At 39.7% G+C, this 22272-nt stretch overlaps 1 protein-coding gene across 3 annotated transcripts in view; it reads right to left on the bottom strand.

Annotated features, from left to right (window-relative positions):
* The window catches only part of LOC141522148 (dual oxidase 1-like), a 62099-nt gene that overhangs the window by 9339 nt on the left and 30488 nt on the right, over positions 1–22272 (bottom strand). For all 3 annotated transcript variants that reach the window (XM_074235306.1, XM_074235307.1, XM_074235308.1), the window contains 9 exons: positions 21560–21735; positions 14594–14663; positions 13855–13944; positions 13043–13221; positions 12280–12510; positions 9502–9601; positions 9190–9239; positions 7535–7662; positions 1026–1179 (listed from right to left, as the gene is read on the bottom strand). In XM_074235306.1, the coding sequence (XP_074091407.1) occupies positions 1026–1179; positions 7535–7662; positions 9190–9239; positions 9502–9601; positions 12280–12510; positions 13043–13221; positions 13855–13944; positions 14594–14663; positions 21560–21735 (1178 nt within the window). The remainder of the gene's footprint in view (positions 1–1025; positions 1180–7534; positions 7663–9189; positions 9240–9501; positions 9602–12279; positions 12511–13042; positions 13222–13854; positions 13945–14593; positions 14664–21559; positions 21736–22272) is intronic.

The raw sequence follows: 22272 nt of genomic DNA, 5'->3' as shown, positions 1-22272 counted from the left end.
AGGGTCACACAATTAGCTTGAAATCTGTTTCAAACCCTGGTCTTCTTAACTCTGGATTTAGCCTTCTACCCACTCCACCATGTTGTCTTTTAGAGGACAGAGACTAGCTGAAAGTAGGAAGAATGGTGCATTTATAGTATCTTCAGATTTTGGTCCTGGATCTTTTCCACCTTGTATCATCATTGTAGAGTGTTGGAGTGTTCATGGGTGCTCATGATGGTTGAGGGGCTGAGACTCTTGGTGCTTAAGAACCCAGGTGCACATCAAGAAAAAATTATAGGAGCAAGTGTTGATGGGAGAGTATAGGACCCCAGATCCAGGAACTAGCTTAATCCTTTCATTTTATAGAAGCTGAGACCCAGGGGAATTAGATGACTTGGCTAAGGTTGCACAGAAAGAAAGGAGCAGAATTGGACTTACTTGCATTGCAGCCACTTTGTCTACTCAAAGGGAGTTACAGCCTAGAGTTCCCTATCTGAAAGGTCCAAGTGCATTTTGCACTTGATTTTCTATCCCTAGTTTAGCAGTGGGCCCTGGGCATGTAACACTCTTGCTGTCTCAAGGACTATGAATTTATTTTTAAAACTTTCTTATAATTATATTTCAATATAATTGAGTTCCTTTGCAAGCTTATGCAATTACAATATTATTCTGAGAAAAGGTACATAGGCTTTAATAAACTGCCAAAGGGGTTCATTACACAATAAATAAACATTGGAGATGGAATTTGGACAACGTAGGAAAGTCTTATTGAACCAGGGATCTTGGAATAATCCATGACCTTCATGAAAGTAAATTTCTCTTTTGAGTATCTTCTATATTTTTTCTTGCCCAAGCCCTTGGCTAGGACTTATTTGGAAATCCTAGACTGCCTGCATTTAGGGGGCTTGTGGATTCTCAGTTTGTGAACAGAGTCAAGGGAGACAGTTGTGGGTTGACCAGGTGACCCAGATAATTTAGCATCTGAGCTTAATCTTCCTTTATTTTGATGATGTAATTACCATTCCTTCTCCTTCAGACTATACCTGAGGGTAGGAGCTCAGCCTTCACCACGCTGATCTCCACCTTCTTCCGGCTCAGGCTCACCAGTTTATCCCCACCATAGATAAGAGCTGGGACCAGGAAGAATATATGGAATCGGGGCAGCTGAATGAGGGCAAAGCTGCCATGAATAATAAGCTGAAAAGACACAATTAGTTAGTAAAGTACACATTTAGACAAACCCTTTTCCATTCATCATTGAGGTCAGGAGACCATGTCCCACTTCTTAAAATGTCTGAATAAATTGCATTTTTTTTTTGCAAGGCAAAATGGGGTTAAGTGGCTTGCCCAAGGCCACACAGCTAGGTAATTATTAAGTGTCTGAGGTTGGATTTGAACTCGGGTGCTCCTGACTCCAGGGCCAGTGCTCTATCCACTGCTCCACCTAGCCACTCCAATAAATTACATTTAATGATTACAGGACCAAGTCAAAAGCTAACAGAGAAGTTGTAGAAGAAATCCCTGATTTTCCAAGTCAACTGAGATGAATGAGATAATTTTTGATGATGGCAGTGAAGGAAATTCTATAACTTCCTCTCCCATTAAGAAAACAGAATAAGTTTTTACCATTCCCCCCCCAAAAAATTTGGGATCTCAGTAATGGAAGAAATTTTAGAAGCCATTTAGCCCTTCTTCCTTCTTCCTCCATTAGAGGAATCTCTCCTACAATCTTCTTGTTAATATGGTCATACAGCTTCTTGTACTGACTGTATTGAATACATAATTCAATTGAATACTCAATACATAATTGTTCGATTGAATTGAAGGACCCTCCTCTACCACCATATTTCATTTTTCCTTTTTTTCAAAATTATTCCCAGATCTCTTAACCTTTCCTCAAAGAACTAATTAAAAATCTCTCCAAAGCTCCAAACTCTCTCCTCTTTCCCCCATACCTCTTTTATAAAAGCAATCAACCAATAGTGAATAGTGAGAGATTGATATTATACTCCTATTTATACACCCAATCTAATGCTGACTTCTTTTTTAAGCATAGGATTACATTGGAGATTCATCATCAAATTCATCATCACCAACAATGACATCCAGATCACTGATTGCTGAATTAACTACTAGTCTTCCCTGTCTCCTGTCAGTGAAATTTTCTGGTTCAACAAAAGTCTCTTTTTTTGTACCCAAATCCTTTAATCATCACCTTGACATTGCTACTAAATACTTTGTCTGCTCCAAGAGATCCCCAATCCTAGGAGCTCTATCTAAGCTTAGTGGGAGAACTTCTTGTCCTAGTTATCTTGCAGTGAGGAATGGAAGGGATTAGCTAGAAGATGTCAGAGTAATTGAACCTGGAGTTGTTTAATAAAGTATCTTGGAAACTCTATGGAAGGGGCGGCTAAGACTAATATAATGTTGACTGATTGTAAATTTCTGCTTAAAATCTTTATATTAGGGCTTGGAATTTAGTTACCTCTCAAAAACAACAGAGCTTGACAGCTAGGTGGCAAAGTGGATAGAGCATTGGCCCTGGAGTCAGGAGTACCCGAGTTCAAATCCAACCTCAGACACTTAATAATTACCTAGTTGTGTGGCCTTGGGCAAGCCACTTAACCCCATTGCCTTGCAAAAACCTAAAAAAGAAAAAAAAAACAACTCTATGGCCTCCTGCCTTCCTGGACCAAATAAAAGAGAGGATTCTGACTCTCCAAGAGCCCCAAAATCAAGAGGTAAATCAGAAGAAAAGGATCTTGATCCCCAAGGAATTAGCTTTTTCACCCTAAGATTCTGAGTCAGGTAGAACCCAGATTCTCACATTGTTCTGTCAGTTAATGACGTATTCTAAGGAACTTAGAAAATCACTTCTCACTCCTTTCAGAGACATAGTCAGAAAGAGTTCAGGGTTCTACCCATTGCTGAGAAGGCAGGGATAAAAGTATTAAGGCACAATTTTTTTTGGAAGAGAAGATCATGGCATCAGAATGCCATACAAAAAGCAAAGATTATTGATTCTGAAAAGGAGCAGATTAGCAGAAACTGACTAATATTATTCTGTGACAGGCTAATAGGGAAGAGCAAGACTCACTGATATTGAGGCTAAAATGCAGGGTTTGGATTAAACTACACCAGGAAAAAAGCAGAGAAAATTAAAAACTTCCTTTTCATGTTGAAACCCACTTTACAGAACCAGAGGTGTCATAGTTGAAAGAGACCCTAAGAGACAATCAATTCTAACCCATATCTGAGCAAGAATCTCTTCTACAGAGTATCTGTGAAAGATAGCCATCCAGTCTTCTTGGAGACCTCTACTAAGAGAGCTGCTGAAGCCCTTTCCACTTATGAACAATTTTAATTAATGGGAAATATTGCCATACATCAAGTATAAAATTGCTTTGTTATTTCACTTACTAATCACAGTTCTGCTCTCTTAGGTCAAGAAAATCAACCCTAATTTTTCTGAAAGACAACTTGAAGATAACTATCCTATTCTTCCCTAAGTCTCTTTTTCTTAAAGTTAAGTTCTTTATCTTTAGCTCCAAGCTAATTTCTCTCCAGTAGCTTCAAGTTCTTTCTCGATTTGGATGCTTTCTAACTTAGCAATGTTTTTCCTAAAAAATGGTTCTCATAACCAAATACAATTCTCTATACATGGTCTGACTGGAGCAGTATATGATAGGACTTTTTATTCCAATTTCAAGGAAACTGCCTAATGTAACTTTGATTTGCATAGTTGGAGATAAGACAACCCTAATAGAGTCTAGAATTCTCTCATGCTAATGATTAGGTCTTGGAGATGTGGGGAAGAATTATAGGGGCCTAAAAATTTGATATAATTTCTAAATGATAGCTATACTGCAGGGGGCCATTTTTATGAGAAGAGCAGAATAGAAGGATTCAGGTCCAAGACCAAAAACATTGGAGAAACAATGAAAATCAGTTCAGAAACTAAATAGCTAAACAATCTGACTCTTTGCCTCTTCTTTAAGAAAAAAGGGGGCAAGAAGGGAAGGAAAAAAAGAAAAGAATGAAGAGTAGGGGAGAATGGAGGGGAGGATAAGAATTGAAGAGAGAAGAATGAAGAAAAGAATAAAAGGGAGGAAAAGGGAAGAAAATAAATGAAGAAAGATGGAGAGGAGAAAAGGAAAAGAAAATAAAGAGGAGGAAAATGGAAGACAGGAGACAGGATGAGGGGAGATGGGGAGAAAGGAAAGGAGAATGGGAAAGAGGAGAGATAAGAGACAAGGAAGAGGAGAAGAGATTGATGAAAACAGAAGAGAGACCAAAGGACAGGAATGACAATCAAAAAGAGAATGGAAAGGAATAGAATGAAGGAGAGAAAAGGAAAATGGAAGAGGGGAGAAGAGAATCAAAAAAATGAAGAGAAGAATGAATGAGGGGGGAAATATGGGGACAGGGCTTCTGGGAAGGAGAGGTTAAGGGACAGGTTGAGGAGGACAAGAGGATATGGGTGGAGTTATAAGATGTTTTCATTAGCAAGCCATAGATTACTAATCCAATGAGATTCTCAGCAAACTCATCAACTTTACAAGTTCATAATCCTTAGATGGGTGGTGTTACTAATACCCTGAAAGTCACAAACAGAAACAATGTAACCTTGACACATTTTTTAAAATGTGAGTCCAAAATAGGAGGATGATACAACGAGGAAGAGGTGCAATGTAGTCCACACAGGGAGCCAAAACCAATCACCTAAAATGAGGAAAGACTGTTGAGGGAAGAAAATTTTGCTTGATATAATAGGATCCCAAGCTGAATACGTAGTATAGTGCTGTTACTAAAAGCTTTAGTTGGTCAGAAGAGGCTTTCTCTTTGGGATTACATCACTAAATAGTCAAGTTTTCTTTTAAAAGAGAAATGGAAAAAACTGAGAAGCAATATAGTATAATGAACAGGAAGCTGTCCTATTAGTCTGGATAACCTACCTTCAAATCCTATTCCTGACACATGCAGGCTGTATGAAACATGAATAAATAACAAGTCTTCCATATGTACAAAAATACTTGAAACAGCTCTTTTTGTAGTGACAAAGAACTGGAAATTAAGGGGAAACCTATTGATTGGGAAATGGCTGAACAAATTATGGTATATGAGTGTAATAGAATATTTTCCTGTTGAAAAATGAAGAATGATACTTGGGAGTCTATTTGCCAAGACAGACTCAGAATCTTTTTGAAAACAATTATAAAACACTTCTCACACAAATTAAATCAGATTTAAATAACTGGGCAAATATCAACTGCTCATGGATAGGTAGAGCTAATATAATAAAAATGACAATTCTACCAAAACTAAACTATCTGTTTAGTGCCCTACCAATGAAAATTCCAAAAAATTACTTTAATGAGCTAGAAAAAATTGTAAGTAAATTCATATGGAGAAATAAAAAGTCAAGAATTGCCAAGGAGCCTAATGAAAAAAAAATGCAAACGAAGGTGGCTTAGCACTACCCGAGCTAAAATTATATTATAAAGCATCAGTCATCAAAACTGTTTGGTATTGGCTAAGAAATAGAGTGGTGGACCAGTGGAATAGACTAGGTGTAAAAGCAGGAGAGGATTATAGTAATCTGCTATTTGATAAACCCAAAGAGTCAGGCCACCTGGATAAAAACTCCCTCTTTGATAAAAAAAAAAAACTGCTGGGATAATTGGAAGTTAGTATGGAAGAAACTTAGATTAGACCAACACCTCACACCCTTTACCAAGATAAGATCCAAATGGTTACAGGACATAGACATAAAAAACAATACTATAAGCAAATTAGAAGATCAAGGACTAGTCTACCTGTCAGATCTATGGAAAGGGGAACAGTTTATGACTAAGGAAGAGTTGGAGAGCATCACTAAAAACCAATTAGATGATTTTGATTACATTAAATTAAAAAGTTTTTGCACAAATAAAACCAATGTAATCAAGATCGAAAGAAAAGTAGTAAATTGGGAAACAATCTTTACAACTAATGATTCTGACAAAGGACTCATTTCTAAAATATACAGAGAACTGAGTCATATTTTTAAAACAAAAAGCCATTCCCCAATTGACAAATGGTCAAGGGATATGCAAAGGCAATTTACAGATGAGATCAAAGCAATCCATAGCCATATGAAAAAATGCTCTAAATCATTAATTATTAGAGAAATGCAAATTAAAGCTTCGCTGAGGTACCACCTCACACCTCTCAGATTGGCCAGTATGACCAGGAAGGATAATGATCATTGTTGGAAGGGATGTGGGAAATCTAGGACACTATTACACTGTTGGTGGAGCTGTGAACTCATCCAACCCTTCTGGAGAGCTATTTGGAACTATGCCCAAAGGGCAACAAAAATGTGCATACCCTTTGACCCAGCAATACCACTACTGGGTCTATACCCTGAAGAGATGAGAAAAAAGGGTAAAAACATTACTTGTACAAAAATATTTATAGCAGCCCTGTTTGTGGTGGCAAAGAATTGGAAATCCAGTAAATGTCCTTCAATTGGGGAATGGTTTAGCAAACTGTGGTATATGTATGTCATGGAACACTATTGTTCTATTAGAAACCAGGAAGGACGGGATTTCAGGGAAACCTGGAGGGATTTGCATGAACTGATGCTGAGTGAGATGAGCAGAACCAGAAAAACACTGTACACCCTAACAGCAACATGGGAGTGATGTTCAACCTTGAAGGACTTGCTCATTCCATCAGTGCAATAATTGGGAACAATTTTTGGCTGTCTGCAAAGGAGAGTACCATCTGTATCCAGATAAGGAGCTGTGGAGTTTGAACAAAGTACAAGGACTATTCCCTTTAATTCGGAAAAAAAAAACCCAGATGTCTTATGGTTTGATCTGGTTACCTCTGAGAATTCTGTTCTCTTTAAGGATATGATTTCTCTCTCATCACACCCAATTTGGATCGAGGTACAACATGGAAACAAAGTAAAGACTGACCGAGTGCTATCTGTGGGGTGGGGGTGGGGGGGAGGGAAGCAAGATTGGGAGAAAACTGTAAAACTCAAATAATATCTTTAATAAAAATTTAAAAAAATGAAGAATGAATTCAGAGAAATCTGAGAAGACTACCAAGTGATGCAGAGTAAAGTGAGCAGAACCATAAGAACAATTTATAAAATAACAACATTGTAGAGATAAACAGTCTGAAAGACTTAAGCATTCTAATCATTGCTATGACCAACCACAATTTCAGACCAATGAGAAAGCAAGTTATATATCTTCTGATGGAAAGGAAATAAATGAAGAAGTAGACAAATATTTTTGGAATTAGACGGCATGGAAATTTATTTTGCTTGACTATGTGTATTGCTATAAAGTTCTGATCTTTTAAAAATGGGAAGGGGATGGGAGGCAGAGCAAATAAATATTTGTTAATAAAAATAAAATTAAAGTACATAAATTTAGATTTGGACAAAAGCAAAGGGGAAAAATAGAGAACAATGAAGTGATCAATGAATTGCTTCTCCTTCCCTTTATTCCCTGTGGTCCCTGCCCATCTCCCACCAACAATGAGATCTCCTTACCAAGACATATAGTAAAATGTAGAGGTGGTGGGTCAACCAGAAGCCTCGGAAGCTACGTCGGCGGAAGTGATGGGAAGCAAAGACATACATGATGGCCAGGACCATGAGCAGCACAACTCCTGTTAGGCCTAAAGAGCAGGAATAAGGGGAAAGAATCAGAGAACATGAAGGGGAGTAGGTAAAAATGCATAAAACAGAATTTCCTTCCTCATCTATGTTCTGGGGCAACAACAGCAGCCTAGACTCTCTCTTCCAAAATTCTGCTTTCTTCCTCATCTTCAGTTGAGAGAAGCTCCAAAGACCCACAATCATCAACACCCCCATGAGTTGACTCTATTGCCATGTCAACAGCACTCTTCCTGTCACTGTTAATCTTTAGTCAATGGTCACCATCTCTGTTACTATGACTGTCCGCAATCTGTCATCCGAGTTTCCAAGTACAAGAGACACTGGAACACTTTCCAATATAAAAGATCTATCTTCTTATTTGAGATGACTGGATCTTGGATTCCAGGCATCAGAGAACTCAAGAATCCAAAACACAAATCCTATAAGCCTCAAATCAAAGCTTTATACAAATGTAAAATATTAAGAGACATTGTATTTAAGTAGCTAAAGAATTGATCTTTGAAACAGAAAGACCTGAGTTTGAGGATTAGACTTTGATACAATCTGGCTGTGCAACCCTGGGTTAATCAGACTGTGAGATTCTTTGTGACCCTGGCAACTCTCTTAAAATGATGAAGATGTAGAATGAAGTAGTCTGTAATCAGGGGTTCTTCATCTATGTTTCCTGAGTACACAGTAACAGGCGTATTTGGTCCAGAACTATGATTTTTATCAATAAAATGAACTGAAGAACCTTCCTCAATCAAGGCAGATCAGTAACTCTTTTGCAATTTTTAGTCTTCAAGAGTTGCCTGAGGGCGATGAGAACTTAAGTGATTTGCCTACTCTATCCCAGCCAATGTGATCATGATATCAATGGCAGGAATCCAGGTATTTTCTATTCCAAGTCTTGTGCTTTGCCATATGGCTTCAGCTTGCACACAGTAGCTGCTCATAAATAGTTGTTAAATTAAATTAGGAAGTACCATTATAGTTTGAAGAAAATAGTTTAGGGCAAAACGATGAATGAATGAATGAATGAATGAATGAATGAGAAAGCATTTAAATGCTTATTATGGTCTAAGTGTTAAGGATACATAAAGAGCAAAAAACAGTCTCTCATTTCAAGGAGCTCACAGTCTAATGGGAAGAAAACATGCATGAGAACTCAAAATTCAGAATCCAGAGTTGGAATGGGAGTCTCACAACACAGAGTTAGAATCCAGGTCCTGGAACCTGGAACCCAGGATGCAGGCCCCAAAGCACTTGAGCTCACTCTCTCACTCTCTCTCTCTCTCTCTCTCTCTCTCTCTCTCTCTCTCTCTCTCTCTCTCTATCTCTGGTAAATTGGGTTAAGTGATTTGCTCAGAATCACACTACTAGTAAGTGTCTGAGATTTGATTTGAACACAGAACCTCCTAATCCAGGTCTTCAATCTATCTACAGGTTCAGAGTCTTGGATCAAGAATTTAGACTCTAGAATCTAGAACCTGGAACCCAAGACTATAGCTTTAGGGATAGTCAGGTCAGAAAGGAAAAGTTCTCACCTGGAACTGTCTGGAAGAACCACCAGTAGAATTTCTGAGGCAATTCAGACCTGTCAGACAAGAAAAGATTCCCAGGGAGACAAGAATTTACTAATCCTTTCTAACTGCAGTTTCCAATGTTCCCCATCTCAGACTCCCTCCCCTGGCCTCTCTCCTATCAAGTCCTCAGCAGTACACACAAGCAGAAATTTCGAAGAGCTGTTAGGCTGCTCTGCAAAACCCTCCTCCCTCCCCCAATCAAAAGCCTTCCCTGGGCTTTTCTATTCCCTAAAGATTTACCCCCTTTATATGCTCAAAGGAGACTGGACTCACCCATCATCCTGGAAGAATTCCGGAAAGAGACAAGACAAGACACTAAGTGGACTGATGGAGAACAAGTAGACGTTTACCACATGACCCATCGTATGCAAGACTAAGGAAGAGAGAAACAGCTAAGGAGAACTGGAAGGATTATGTAGTATCGAAACCAGTCTCACCTTTAGCACAAGGGGAAAGGAACACACTCTAAAGTGGGAGAAGGCCTGAGTAAAGAATCCGTGGTACTTGATCCTCTGACTCCTGATTAAGGGAGTTGAGGAGAGTCTTTCAGTTCAATCTCTCCTATCTAGGGGGTCACAAAAACTGAAATTCCATCATTAGAGATGCATTTTTTTAGGTTTTTGCAAGGCAAATGGGGGTTAAGTGACTTGCCTAAGGGTCACACAGCTAGGTAATTATTAAGTGACTAAGGTCAGATTTGAACTCAGGTACTCCTGATTCCAGGGCTGGTGCTCTATCCACTGCCACCTAGCCACCTCCATTAGCATTTCTTAAATGGAATTTACCAGATAATGTAGTTTAGGCATCAGAGATAGAAGGATAAAGTAAAAGCATCTTTGGCTTTAATTAATTGACTTTCTTGTTTGTTTGGTTTTTTAGATACACACACATATAATCTCCCTTCCAATTACATATCAAAACAATTTTAAACATTTTTTTAAGCTCTGAGTTCCAAATTCTATCCCTCCCCCCCTTCCCTCTTCCCTGAGATGGTCAGCAATCAGATGTAGCTTGTACATTGTCTTAGCACTCTTTTAAAGCTCAAATCCATCTGGAAGGGAACAATACAACTAAACCCATTTATATCAAGCTTAGTGTCTTATTATAACTAAGGGAAGGCTCTCCTCCTTTCACTGGTACTAGGCAAGCTGAGGTGGGAACTTGAGTGAGGGTAGGTGAAGGAACAAGGAAAGAGAAAGGACCAAATTCACAATTTTTGTTGAATTTCTAACCATTATTAATGCCCAATTCCAAGAATACCCTCTGGGAGAAGGATCTTTTGATCTCACCAATCAGAACTGACTTTTCCCTTCCATCATTCCATCTATCTTCTAAGGCTTTTGTTTCAATATTCTCAAGTTAATCAATTTCCCCCAGGTGGGAACTACCCCTGCCATAGTAAACTACAATTCTTTGGCAACTTCAGGAAAGAGAGTTCTCATGGAGCCTTACAAGCTCAGGGATCTAGGACAGAGAGGAACCTCAGATGCCAACTAGTCACAACCTTTTCATTTTACAGGGGAAGAAAATGAACTTAGAGAGGAAGGATTTTACCCAAGGTCACATAAGAATGGACCAAATCTGAAGCAGGACTTGGACTCTGGTTCTGTGACTTTAATCAATATTCTTTCCACTATATTGAATGCCCCTTCTTAAAACTCATTCCCTTTCAGCAAAAATATCAATAAATTTAGCTAAACTGTTCCTTGGATGACAGATACACAACTCATCATCATCTGGTATTTTCCCAGCTTGGTAGGAACAGTCTGAGTTTCAGTTGCATTGCCCTTTCAAAAATAGTAAAATAGTAAATAAAAATAACAGGAATAGTAGCAAGAACTAATAATAATAATAATAATAATAGCTACCATTTATGTAGTACTTACTGTGAGCTAGGTGGCACAGTGGATAGAGCATTGGGTCTGGTGTTAGGGAGATCAGAATTCAAATCTAGCTCCAGACATTTACTAGCTGTATAGTTTGGGTAAGTCACTTAGCCCTATATCTCTCAGTTTCCTCATTTGTAAAATGAGCTGGAGAAAGAAATGGCCAATCATGTTGTCCAAAAAACACCAAATGGGGCCACAAAGAATTGGACACAAACAAAATGGCTGAACAAGTCAATATGTAACCCATGAGGATCCTTATATATAATTTAGTGCCTTCCATTTTTGAGTTTAACACTAATGCCATATCATGCCTTCTGCCTCTCCTGCAGTCATGCAGTTGGAATTTAATAAACATTTTTTTATATGTTACACCAAATTGACTCCTGATCACCCCTAGTGACCATGGCATAGAATTCTGAGCTAGAAGAGATCTTAAGTCATTTCATCCTAATCTTCCAATTTCCAGATGAAGAAAATGAGTCCCAGAGAGATGATGTAATTTGGTCAAGGTCATCTAGGTAGTAAAGTGGTAGAATTAAGATTTAAACTCACCCCCCTTTAACTTGAAATTCAGGCCTTATCCTACTATTATGCCATATATCGAGTCAAGTCACAAATGAATATTTATTTCTCAGACATTGTGCTAAGCAAGTAAGATTTAAATGGATAGAAAAGCTTATACTCAGTACAGGTAGGAAATAAGGAATGACCACAGGAAAAAAGGAAAGGGAAGAGGATAGTGAGTGTCTGGGTCTGAAGTCAAAGAACTGAGTTTGAATCTTGGCTTTACCATTTACAACTAGTATGACCCTAGACAAGTCATTTCTCTTACTAGGTCTCAGTTTCTTCATGTGTAAAATGAAAAGATTGGATTAGAGTGTCTCTTGGGACCCTTTCAACTATGTCTATGATCTTATGAGAGAAAAGAATGAAGTATAAGAAAAGAAAAAAGTAGAGGATATCTGCAGGGTGGAGGCGCTTCTAAGCCAGACTGCAGCTGTCACTTAGAGCAGACTGACTCACAAGTCAGGCCAGGAATCCCTCCCTCTATCTGTCAGGGTTATGTGGGAGAACAACTTTTAGAAAATGAGACGGGTGGAGAAGGGGAGGAGGAGAAGGTGTGGTTTTGACTTTGTGATCCTGGGGCCTCCTGCAGACATACCTGTGAGCACAATGGCTGTGGCAGCAATGATTCGATGGAAATCCACAGCAGCATCAAAAGGCACATAGCGGTTGAGGAAGGTCTCTCGTAAGAAGGTGATAAGGTTGCGGCACATGGTAAGCAGGATGTAGGAGAACATGAAGGAGATGCTGGCCGCTGTCCCTCGGGACAGGATGATGCCCACCCGGGTGGTGTCTGTGATGCTCATGTGGTGAGCAGCAAAAGCATAGACTAATGAGAGAAGAGTCAGAGAGAGACAGGATCATTAGAGTCTAATTGTTGCAGGAAAAGCCCCAATTTGACTTGTTTCACTCACAATTTCCATTAGTCACAACAAACTATCACCTTTGAGAGTCAGATGGACCCCAGCCCTATGACTATCAGAGAAAAGAGTCTTAAAGTCAAAGCTACAATTAATGTGGGGCAGGCAGGAGTTGTCCCAGAGCAATATCATAAGCTGATGGAGAAGCTTGCTTCCTTCCTAGGACAATGAACTTCTTGACCACTCCATAATTTACCTCACAGAGCATGGCACACCCAGTTGACTCCCTCAGAGTCCCATCATCATGGTGCCCTGCTCCAGGGGGCCACCATCCTCAACAACCTCACAGGGGCCAGGGTCAGACTTAGTGAGGGATGAATCATTCTGTCTCCCTGTGTACCCAAGGCCAGACTATCTTCCAAACCACACTACCCTAGGAGGAGTTATGGTTAGTTCTGGGTGTTCTCACAAAAGACCTTTTCCCCAAGAGCTCTCACTCACAGTAGGCCCTCTCCAGAAAAAGTCCGCCAGTGATGGAGTAGAAGACAGCTGTACAGGCGATATGCCTGCGGTAATTCTCAATGAACCGTTTAAATTGCTGAACAGTCTGATGCCAACGACTTCTCTGCAGCTTCTCCCGGCGAGCTTCTGTGAAGGGCCGGGGCTGGAATGATGTCAGCCTGAACAAGAGAGAAATCTAGCCCTTTACTCCCAAGTATCTCAAGCTTAGTAGCACTTGTCATCTGGAGTACCTCAAAATGGAACCTTGGGAGCATCCCAGTGCTAGTGGGTGCCAAGGGAGGAGCAGGATAATGAAAGTAGAAACAATTCTCAAGGAAATGTACCAGAAAGGGACTCACAGATGTACACACTAAGTCCTGGTACACAAAAGGTCAGTCTACCAGATGGGCACTAGATTTAGGGCTGGAAGGATTTAGGACTTTAGAAGCCATCAAGTTTAATCTACTCATTTTGTAGATAAGGAAATTGAGAAACTGAGAAGTTAAGTGACTTATCTAGAGTCACACAGCTAGTACATAGCTGAGGCAAGATGTATCTTGTCTATATCTCTTGACTCCAGGTCCAGTGACCCATCCATTAGGCTGTTCCTTATGACACTTATTTTGTCCTGAAGCTCAGTCCTACAGATACAACTCCCAACCCCACTTTTAATACTACCTACCCACTCATACTCAGATCAATCCCTCCCTCTCCTCTTCATTCCTGCCCCAACCCTTATCAGAACTCTGTTCTCATTTACTGTCATTATCTGTACCCACCTGCATCTGGTTGGGGAAAGGAATGGGACGCACCTTTTGCCAAACCTCTTTCGGACCTCCTGGGGTGTGTCTGGAGTTGCTGAGCACTTGAATTTCTGCACTGATGCCTCCTCAGCTAGATCACTAAAGAGACATTTGAAGACTTGAATAAATAGGAATAGGAAGAGATGGGGGCAAATAATGGTCCAAATGTCTTAACTTTGGGATAGTAACCTCTGGGTGAAGGAACAGGGGGCAAGAGAATATTGGGAGTCAGAAATAAAACCACAGGGACCCTGTTGATTCTTAGGTGCTTTTATGACTGAGCCCCAGTCCCAGAGTCATAACTAACATAATTCCCAGAGTTCTGCCCCAGGTTACACACATTCAGGGGACCCTTTCTTTCTCCTGGGGCAACAGCTTCCTTCCCATAGTGACCACAATAGGCACACCTCATGGGTCCAAGTCAGCCCACCAACTCTCAAGGACAACCCTCCTCCCACTCCCTCTCCTGTGAAGCTCTTCCCTCTACATTTTCACCTCATACTTCCCTCCTCTCCCCTAGAATTCTCAGTTATTGTTTTGTTGGCCTAACACCTAAGATCTAAGAGTGCTAGGGAATGGGCAATACATTCAGTTAGTGAGAAAAGTAAAGTCATAATCTCATCATAAAATTAGATCTTAAGGAATCCTAGCCCCTCCCTTCTAGGGAAAGAGGGTTCAATGCTCCTAGTCCCTTACTGTCACCTAAACAAACCCCAGACTACATTTATTATCCCTGGGTTGGGCTCACCATATTTTATCTTGGCTAATGAAGGACACTCGCCTGCAGAGTTGCTTAACAACTTCAGGAACTTCCACACCTATAAATTCAAAAGAGGGTTAGTGAGCAGGACACACCTGACCTCCAGACCTGGAAACCAGAGAGAGAACTGAGCCCAGGCCCACTTCTTCTAGATACACTGGTCTTCATTTGGGTCTCTGAGGGAGTATGAATATTCACTTGTTTCTAATCCCTGGAAAGATTCCATTTGAACCTAGCATCCAAAGAGTATCCTCCAAGGATAGTCTTAGGTTGTCTTGAAAAGGGCCAATGACATCAGGTAGAGATGATGATGTCTTAACTTGCAAGTGAATTGGATTTAAGTGAGGCAGGGCTTTACAAAGTCAGCAGCCTCACTCTCTCCCCCAGAGTCATCTGGGTCCCTGGGACCCAAGGGAGACCTTGACCTTTTTTGGGTGATGATATTTGTCCTTCCTTGTCAAAGAAGACCATGACATCAGGGAGGTGATGCCATGACAAGCATGAATTGGATTAGAATGAGAGTGTAGTATACTAAATCATCAACCTCACTTTCTCCTCCAAAGTCACCTGGGTGGAGTGGCCAGATATGAATCAGGATGACTGGAAATGGTCCTGAATGAGAGGCAATCAGGGATAAGTGACTAACCCAAGGTCACAAAATTAATATGTGTCAACTGTCTGAGGTTGGATTGGAATACCCACCTTCCTGACTTCAAGGCCAGTACTCTACTACATCATCTAGCTGCCCTGCCTTTTTTGGTTGGTCTTACAGGGAATAGTCAGAGTACTACATATATATATATATATATATATATATATATATATAACTGACCCTCACCAAAATATCAATTTGCAACAGCCTATCATACCCTGCTACTTCTCTTTCTATATCCATTTCTCCTATTTCAGCACAGTGTGCCCTCCTCCAGGAGATCAAGGAAAAAGAAATGGCTCTGAAGTTAAACAAATGGAGATCAACTATCACTTCTGATACTTAATATCAATGTGACTTTGTACAAGTCACTTAACACCTTTAGTTCTCAGTTTCCTCTATTCTTGATTTCAAAAATTTTACCTCACCAGGGTGACTAGGTGGCACAGTGGATAGAGCACTGGCCCTGGAGTCAGGAGGACCTGAGTTCAATTCTTGCCTCAGACACTTAATAATTACCTAGCTATGTGACCTTGGGCAAGTCATTTAACCCCACTGCCTTGCAAAAACCTAAAAGAAAATTTTCCATCACCACTCTACTTCCCCTACCCCCACCTTACCTCCCATCCTTATCCCTGCCTGGAATGTTCTTCCTCCTCTTTTCTACCTTCTGATTTCCCTGACTTTCTTCAAGTCACAAGGCAAGCAGCTTTTCTCAGTCCTTTTTAATCTACAGATTTAATCCCTCACTAATTTATCACACACACACACACGTATATGTGTGTGTATATATGTTTATATATATATTATATATATATATATATATATATATATATATAATTTATTAACAATTGATTCCATTTGTCTCTCCCTTTAGTCTGTGAGCTCCTTGAGAGCAGGGACTGTTTTTTACTTTTCTTTGAATCCCCTGCCTGGCACATAACACATCCTTGCTTATTGACTGGCTGATAACCCCATGAATCTTTTCAATGAATGAACTTCATGTGCTTCTCTCAGCTCCTTATTTTTGTGTGTGCAAGGTAATGGGGTTAAGTGACTTGCTTAAGGTCACACTAAGTGAGTATTAAGTGTCTGAGGTCAGATTTAAACTCAGGTCCTCCCGACTCTAGGGTTGGTGCTCTATCCACTGTACCACCCAGGTGCCCTACTTTCAGCTCTTAAAGAAATGCCCCTTCTCTTCCTGTAGATGGAAAGTGCTTATTATCATTCTATGTTTATAATATTTGGGATAGAATACTTTTCTAAGATGAGATTCTGAGAATGTAGGCTCCTTGAAGATAGTGACTCTCATTTTTGTCCATTAGCCAGCATAGTATCTGACACATTTGGGATACCCAGTATAAATATGAACTGTTATTTTTATTAATTTCTATCCAAAGATCCTTGATTGAAAGTAACCTGTCCCTGTGTAGCCATAGATGTTCTTCCCAGGACTTTCTGTCTGTCTTGCCCTAATCTTGCAGATACTTATCCTAGAGATTCCTATGGTTCTCTTTATAAAGAGATTAACTAATTGGAAGACTACCCAGGGATTAATGAGTCATCTAAAGATAATATGAGAGAGAGAGGGGTAGAGCCTTACAGATTCAAAAATCTGTCAGGTCTGTCATGGCCACTTAGTCAATAAGCTGAAAATTGGAAACATCTAACAATTTGGAATTTAGTGGAAGAGTCGTATTTGGATGAACAGTTTGGAAACAGAAAGAGAAAGCTATCTGGTTTGTGGTGATACCCTAACCTAGAGCAAGCATACTTGGACAGGTCACATATAATGGTCCAGCTCCTTTTGGCCATATGGGAAAACTGAACCAAGAATAGTAGTTTGAACCCTAAAGCAGTCTTGCACAGAGGAAACCAAGTTTAGCTGTTATTTAGCTGCTTGGACTGAGATGCTATTTAAACAGGAGGTAGAGGAGCTTGACTTTAATTGAGGAAGGTAGCCTTCATAGTAAGCTAGGGAGCCTGTTTCACTCCCACTGAGACAAAGAGATATAAGACAGGGCTGAGAACCAGTCTTCTGGGGTCAGAAGCCATAGACATCTCTGGGGAAAAGATACAAGGGTATCTGCAATCAAAAGAGAATCTCTAGGGTTACACAGGGAAGGCCACTCTCAAACAGGGTCAACAGACAGGAATCAGCAATAAAAAAAAAAAACTCACATTTATACTAGATGTTAAAAGAATCTTAGTGCAAGTCCTAATAGCTTAAGACACCTTGTATGGTGTCTTAAGTTTTACAAACCACTTTCCTCACAATCTTGTGAGGTAGGAGGTAATGCACATCACCCCCTTTTTACAAATGAAGAAACTAAGCCATAAAGAGGCAAGGTGACTTTTCTAGAGTCTCAAAAACTATATTCAAACCCAGTTCTAACTGCCCCTTTTCATGCCATTAAACAAAATGCCATCAGTCTTCCCTTCTTAAATTGGGGGAACTGAACTGTCACCAAATTATAGTACAATAAAATGCTTTTATAGTTGTTTTATTGTATTTCTCTTTATGGTTCTAATAAAATTTCTTTGGGGAAAACAAAAATTTTAATTGAAGGGACTGGTCTATACCCATCCCTAAAGAATTAGGGGAACTGAGTAACTTTTTAAGTCATCAACAGAAATAAATGCAGCCCCTCTTAGATGGAATTTATAGACAAAGGGATCCGTGGATAGAATTCAGGGGAGATGGTGAACTGGGATGGGAAAAACATCATATCTTTATTTTCCCATCTAACTTCTAACTGAAATTTAGCATTTTTCTTCAGTCATTAATGCAGACAACGAATATTATGCTAAGAAAGATACCATAGGTTTCACCAGACTGACAAATAGGACCATAACTCAAAAAAAAGTTTAAGAACCCCTGACCTAGACAGATCTTGAGGTGTTGAACCTATTTTTCCAGATTCAGCAGTGATAATGCTTCTTTTTTCTTCTGAAAAATATTCTCTATTTTTTGCATTATTTTATTTTGGTTTTATAAATTGATTAATCTATTTAATTTTCAAATGCATTAAACTCACAAGAACATCTATAGTTCTGAGTTTCAAATTCCCCTTCCTTCTGTCCCCCCCTTCCCAAGACAACCTGATATAGGTTATACATGTACAATTATGTGAAATATATTTCCATATTAGTCATGTTGTGAAAAAACAAAAGCAAAAAATCATGGAAAAGAGTGAAATATTCTCTACTCAGGTGTATTTACATTTTTAAAATGGATCCAACTAAGAGATACTTGGAATAAGTTTCTAATAGAAGATCAGATACCATGGCAGGCAGGCAGGCAGAGGATATATTTGGGGAGTAGAAGAGCCTAATTGATATCCTTTAAATTCCATTGGACAACCTTCCATGTAAGTCTGACTCCATATTCCTGTCCTGTGTCCTATCCTTTGCCTCTTAAATTCTCAATCCAGGTTTGAGTAGGCACTTCATGAATTTCTGGATTTTACTCTCAGATTCTAAAGCAAACAAAATAATCTTTCTGATACCGAACTTGATCATGTCATCCTCTGCTCAAACTGGCTCCCTATTGACTTCGGAGAAAGTTTAAACTCTTCAGTGTAGAATTCAATGCTTTCCACAACCTAATGCTACCTACCTTGCTTTTCCAAGTATCTCAATCTACTTTACATTCACTCTATGCTCAAGACAAACTGGATTATTCAGCCCCTCTAAATTTTGCCATTCCTCTGTCACCTTTGCTTGAGATGCCTGAACCCTATACTTCAAGCAACCTCTTTCTTTTTCTTCTTTACCTGGTGAATTCCTAACCTTCTTTTCTTTTTTCTTTTTTTCTTTTTGAATTTTACAATTTTTCTCCCAAGCTTACTTCCTTCCCCCAACCCCCCACAGAAGACAGTCTGATAGTCTTTACATTGTTTCTATGCTATAGATTGCTCAAAATTGAATCTTTTGAGAGAAAAATCATATCCTTAAGGAAAAAATAAAATATAAGACATAGCAAAATTACATAATATATAAGATAACTTTTTTTTAAATTAAAGGTAATAGTCTTTGGTCTTTGTTTAAACTCCACAATTTTTTTCTTTGGATACAGATAGCATTCTCTATCACAGATACCCTAAAATTGTCCCCGATTGTTGCATTAATGAAATGAGCAGTTCCACTAAGGTTGCTCATCAACCCCATGTTGCTGTTACAATATTCTTCTGATTCTGCTCATCTCCCTCAGCATCACTTCATGCAAATCTTTCTAGGTTTCTCTGAATTCCCATCCCTCCTGGTTTTTAATAGAACAATAATTCCATAATGTACTTATAACCACAATTTAAGCCACTCCCCAAATGATGGACATTCACTTGAATTCCAATTCTTTGCCACCACTAACAGAGCTACTATGAATATTTTTCTATAAGTGATGATTTTACCCTTTTTCATGATCTCTTCAGGAAATAGACCCCATAATAATATTGCTGGATCAAAGGTTATGCACATTTTTATTGCTCTTTTGGTGTAATTCCAAATTGTTCTCTAGAAAGGATGGATGAGTTTACAGCTTCACAAACAATATATTAGTGTCCCAGATTTCCCACATCCCTTCCAACATTGATCATTGTCCTTTCTGGTCATATTGCCAATCTGAGAGGTGTGAGATGGTACCTCAGAGATACTTTACTTTGAGTTTCTATAATCAACAATTTTTAGAACAATATTTCACATGACTATGGATTGCTTTGATTTCCTCACCAATAAATTGCCTTTGCATGTCCTTTGACCATTTGTCCATTGAGGAATGGCTTTTTTTTTATAAATTTGACTTGGTTCTCTATGTATTTAAAAAGTGACTCCTTTGTCAGAAATACCAGTTGTCTAAATTGTTTCCCAATTTACTACAAAATTCCTATCCTTCGTTTAAAGCACATCTTAAATGCTACCTCTTTCATTAAGGAAGGTTACCCTTGAAAATGACTTTCTGGGGAGTGCCTAGGTGGTTCAGTGGATGGAGAACCAGCCCTGGAACCAGGAGTTCAAATCTGGCCTCAGACACTTAATTACCCAGCTGTATGACCTTAAGCAAGTCACTTAACCCCATTGCCCTGCAAAAACCCTAAAAAAAATGACTTTCCCTCTCAGATATTAGATAGTCATTTATTTCTCATCTCTTCAATGTACTTATTATGTTTGTGTATGACTGTTAGACTGTAAGCAGAAACCATGCTTTAGATAAACTTTGTATCTCAGCCTAAAGCATAGTTTATACCTCTTAATGTTAATCATATCTCATTGTATAATACAAGCCCACAATCTTGAAAAAAAATCATCTAAACCTAAAATACTAATGATTTCTCTGATAAAAATGAGAACTCTTCCCTTCTCTACCACACCTGGTTCTGCCCTCAGTCCCTACTATAGTAGACTCCTGGATTTGGGCCTATGATACCTAGGTCTAACATGTCCCCCCAATCCCCAATCATTCATTCCTAGACATCCTTCAAACTACTGCCTAACTCTCCATCTACTAGGATGAAGATCAAAATTGCAATACTGAAAACTCTCAGTGCCCCTTCAGACAGAGTTCCCATACTGACTGAATCATAGGATTTAGACCAGAGAGGGATTCCTGGGATCACCTAGTTCAACTTTAGCATTTTAACAAAGAAACTGAGGGTCAGGGTCATAGAACTAATGAATGACAATCCTAGGATTCAAACTTCAGAGTTTTTGACTTCAAGTCTAAACTCTTTCTTTCCACTGAGCCAGGTTTCCCACATAGTTCTGTTCTCACTCCACCCATTGTCTATGTCTCTGACCCTCCCTCCCCTTCACTCCACCAAGATTATAATTCAAATTGTCCAAACACTCATAATCCAAGGAGAGGCTGGGTTTGATTTCAACATGTTTCCAACAGGATTCTGAGCCCAGAAGCCATCAAAATGTGGTTGAGCCGGACCAGGCCATAGATCCCATCCTGACACCACCTAGCAGACCCATATTCCTAGTGTCCTTGTCCAGAGTTCTGACAGACCCAAGTTGCCTCCTTTGTGTCACAGTCAAGAAGCACAACAGAAAAGTGGTTTCCCATCATAGTCTACAGCCTTAGCACCCAAGATGGAGGGGTTTTGTCCTGAGAATTTGTCCTGAGATCTTAAAGAGTTTCCTTAGACTTGAAGGGTGTGGTTGCTGTGAGAGGAGACACAGCCCCCATGCTCCCCACCCTTGCCCCAAGCCATTCAATGGACTTTGGAAACAGCTGTAGAAAGTTTCCCATTTAGATTAATCCTTTCCCTTTCATCCTCTCTTCCCCAAACCCAGAAACCCACCTTTAATGCAGAGCTGCGTGAAACGGAGCTCACTGTCATGGTCCCTCAACATGAAGTGGAAGTCCTCCCAGGTCAGCTCCTCCTTGTCTTGGAAGCCAGACTCTCGGAACATGGACTCCACCACCTCAGCCAGTTGGGCTTTGGACAGGCAATTGTTAGAGATCTCAATGAAGGACCTGACTCCAGAACCAGAAATGGAGAATCAGGGATAAGACAGTCAGACCCTGAGAGGGAACAGGCAATATTCAGGAACCCTGAGTTCCAACTGTCTTCTCCAAAAGCCCCTGGGCCCTGGTTGAGTGCCAACATTTGACCTAGAAAACACAGAGCCAGCAAAATGACCTAACCTCCTTCCCTATCAGTCTGCCAGAAAGGCTAATTACTGTACCACTGAACCCATCATTAGTGTTGTTATTGTTCAGTCATTTCAGTCCTATTTCACTTTTCATATCCTTCTTTAGGGTTTTCTTGGCAAAGATACTAGAATGGTTTGCCATTTCTTTCTCTAGTTCATTTGACAAATGAGGAACTGAGTCAAACAGGATCAGGTGACTTGTCCTAGGTCCACCAACTAGTAAGTATCTGGGGTCAAATATGAACTCAGGTCTTCCTGATTCTAGAACTAGCAATGCAATCTACTATATCACTCTCAGTCCTCCCCCACTCTCAGATCCTAGAGATGCCCTATCCCCCCACTCCTCCCTTTTCTTTCT

Source organism: Macrotis lagotis, chromosome 4, assembly GCF_037893015.1.
Source record: "Macrotis lagotis isolate mMagLag1 chromosome 4, bilby.v1.9.chrom.fasta, whole genome shotgun sequence".
Taxonomy (NCBI): Eukaryota; Metazoa; Chordata; class Mammalia; order Peramelemorphia; family Peramelidae; genus Macrotis; species Macrotis lagotis.
This window is presented reverse-complemented; position numbering and strand designations above follow the sequence as displayed.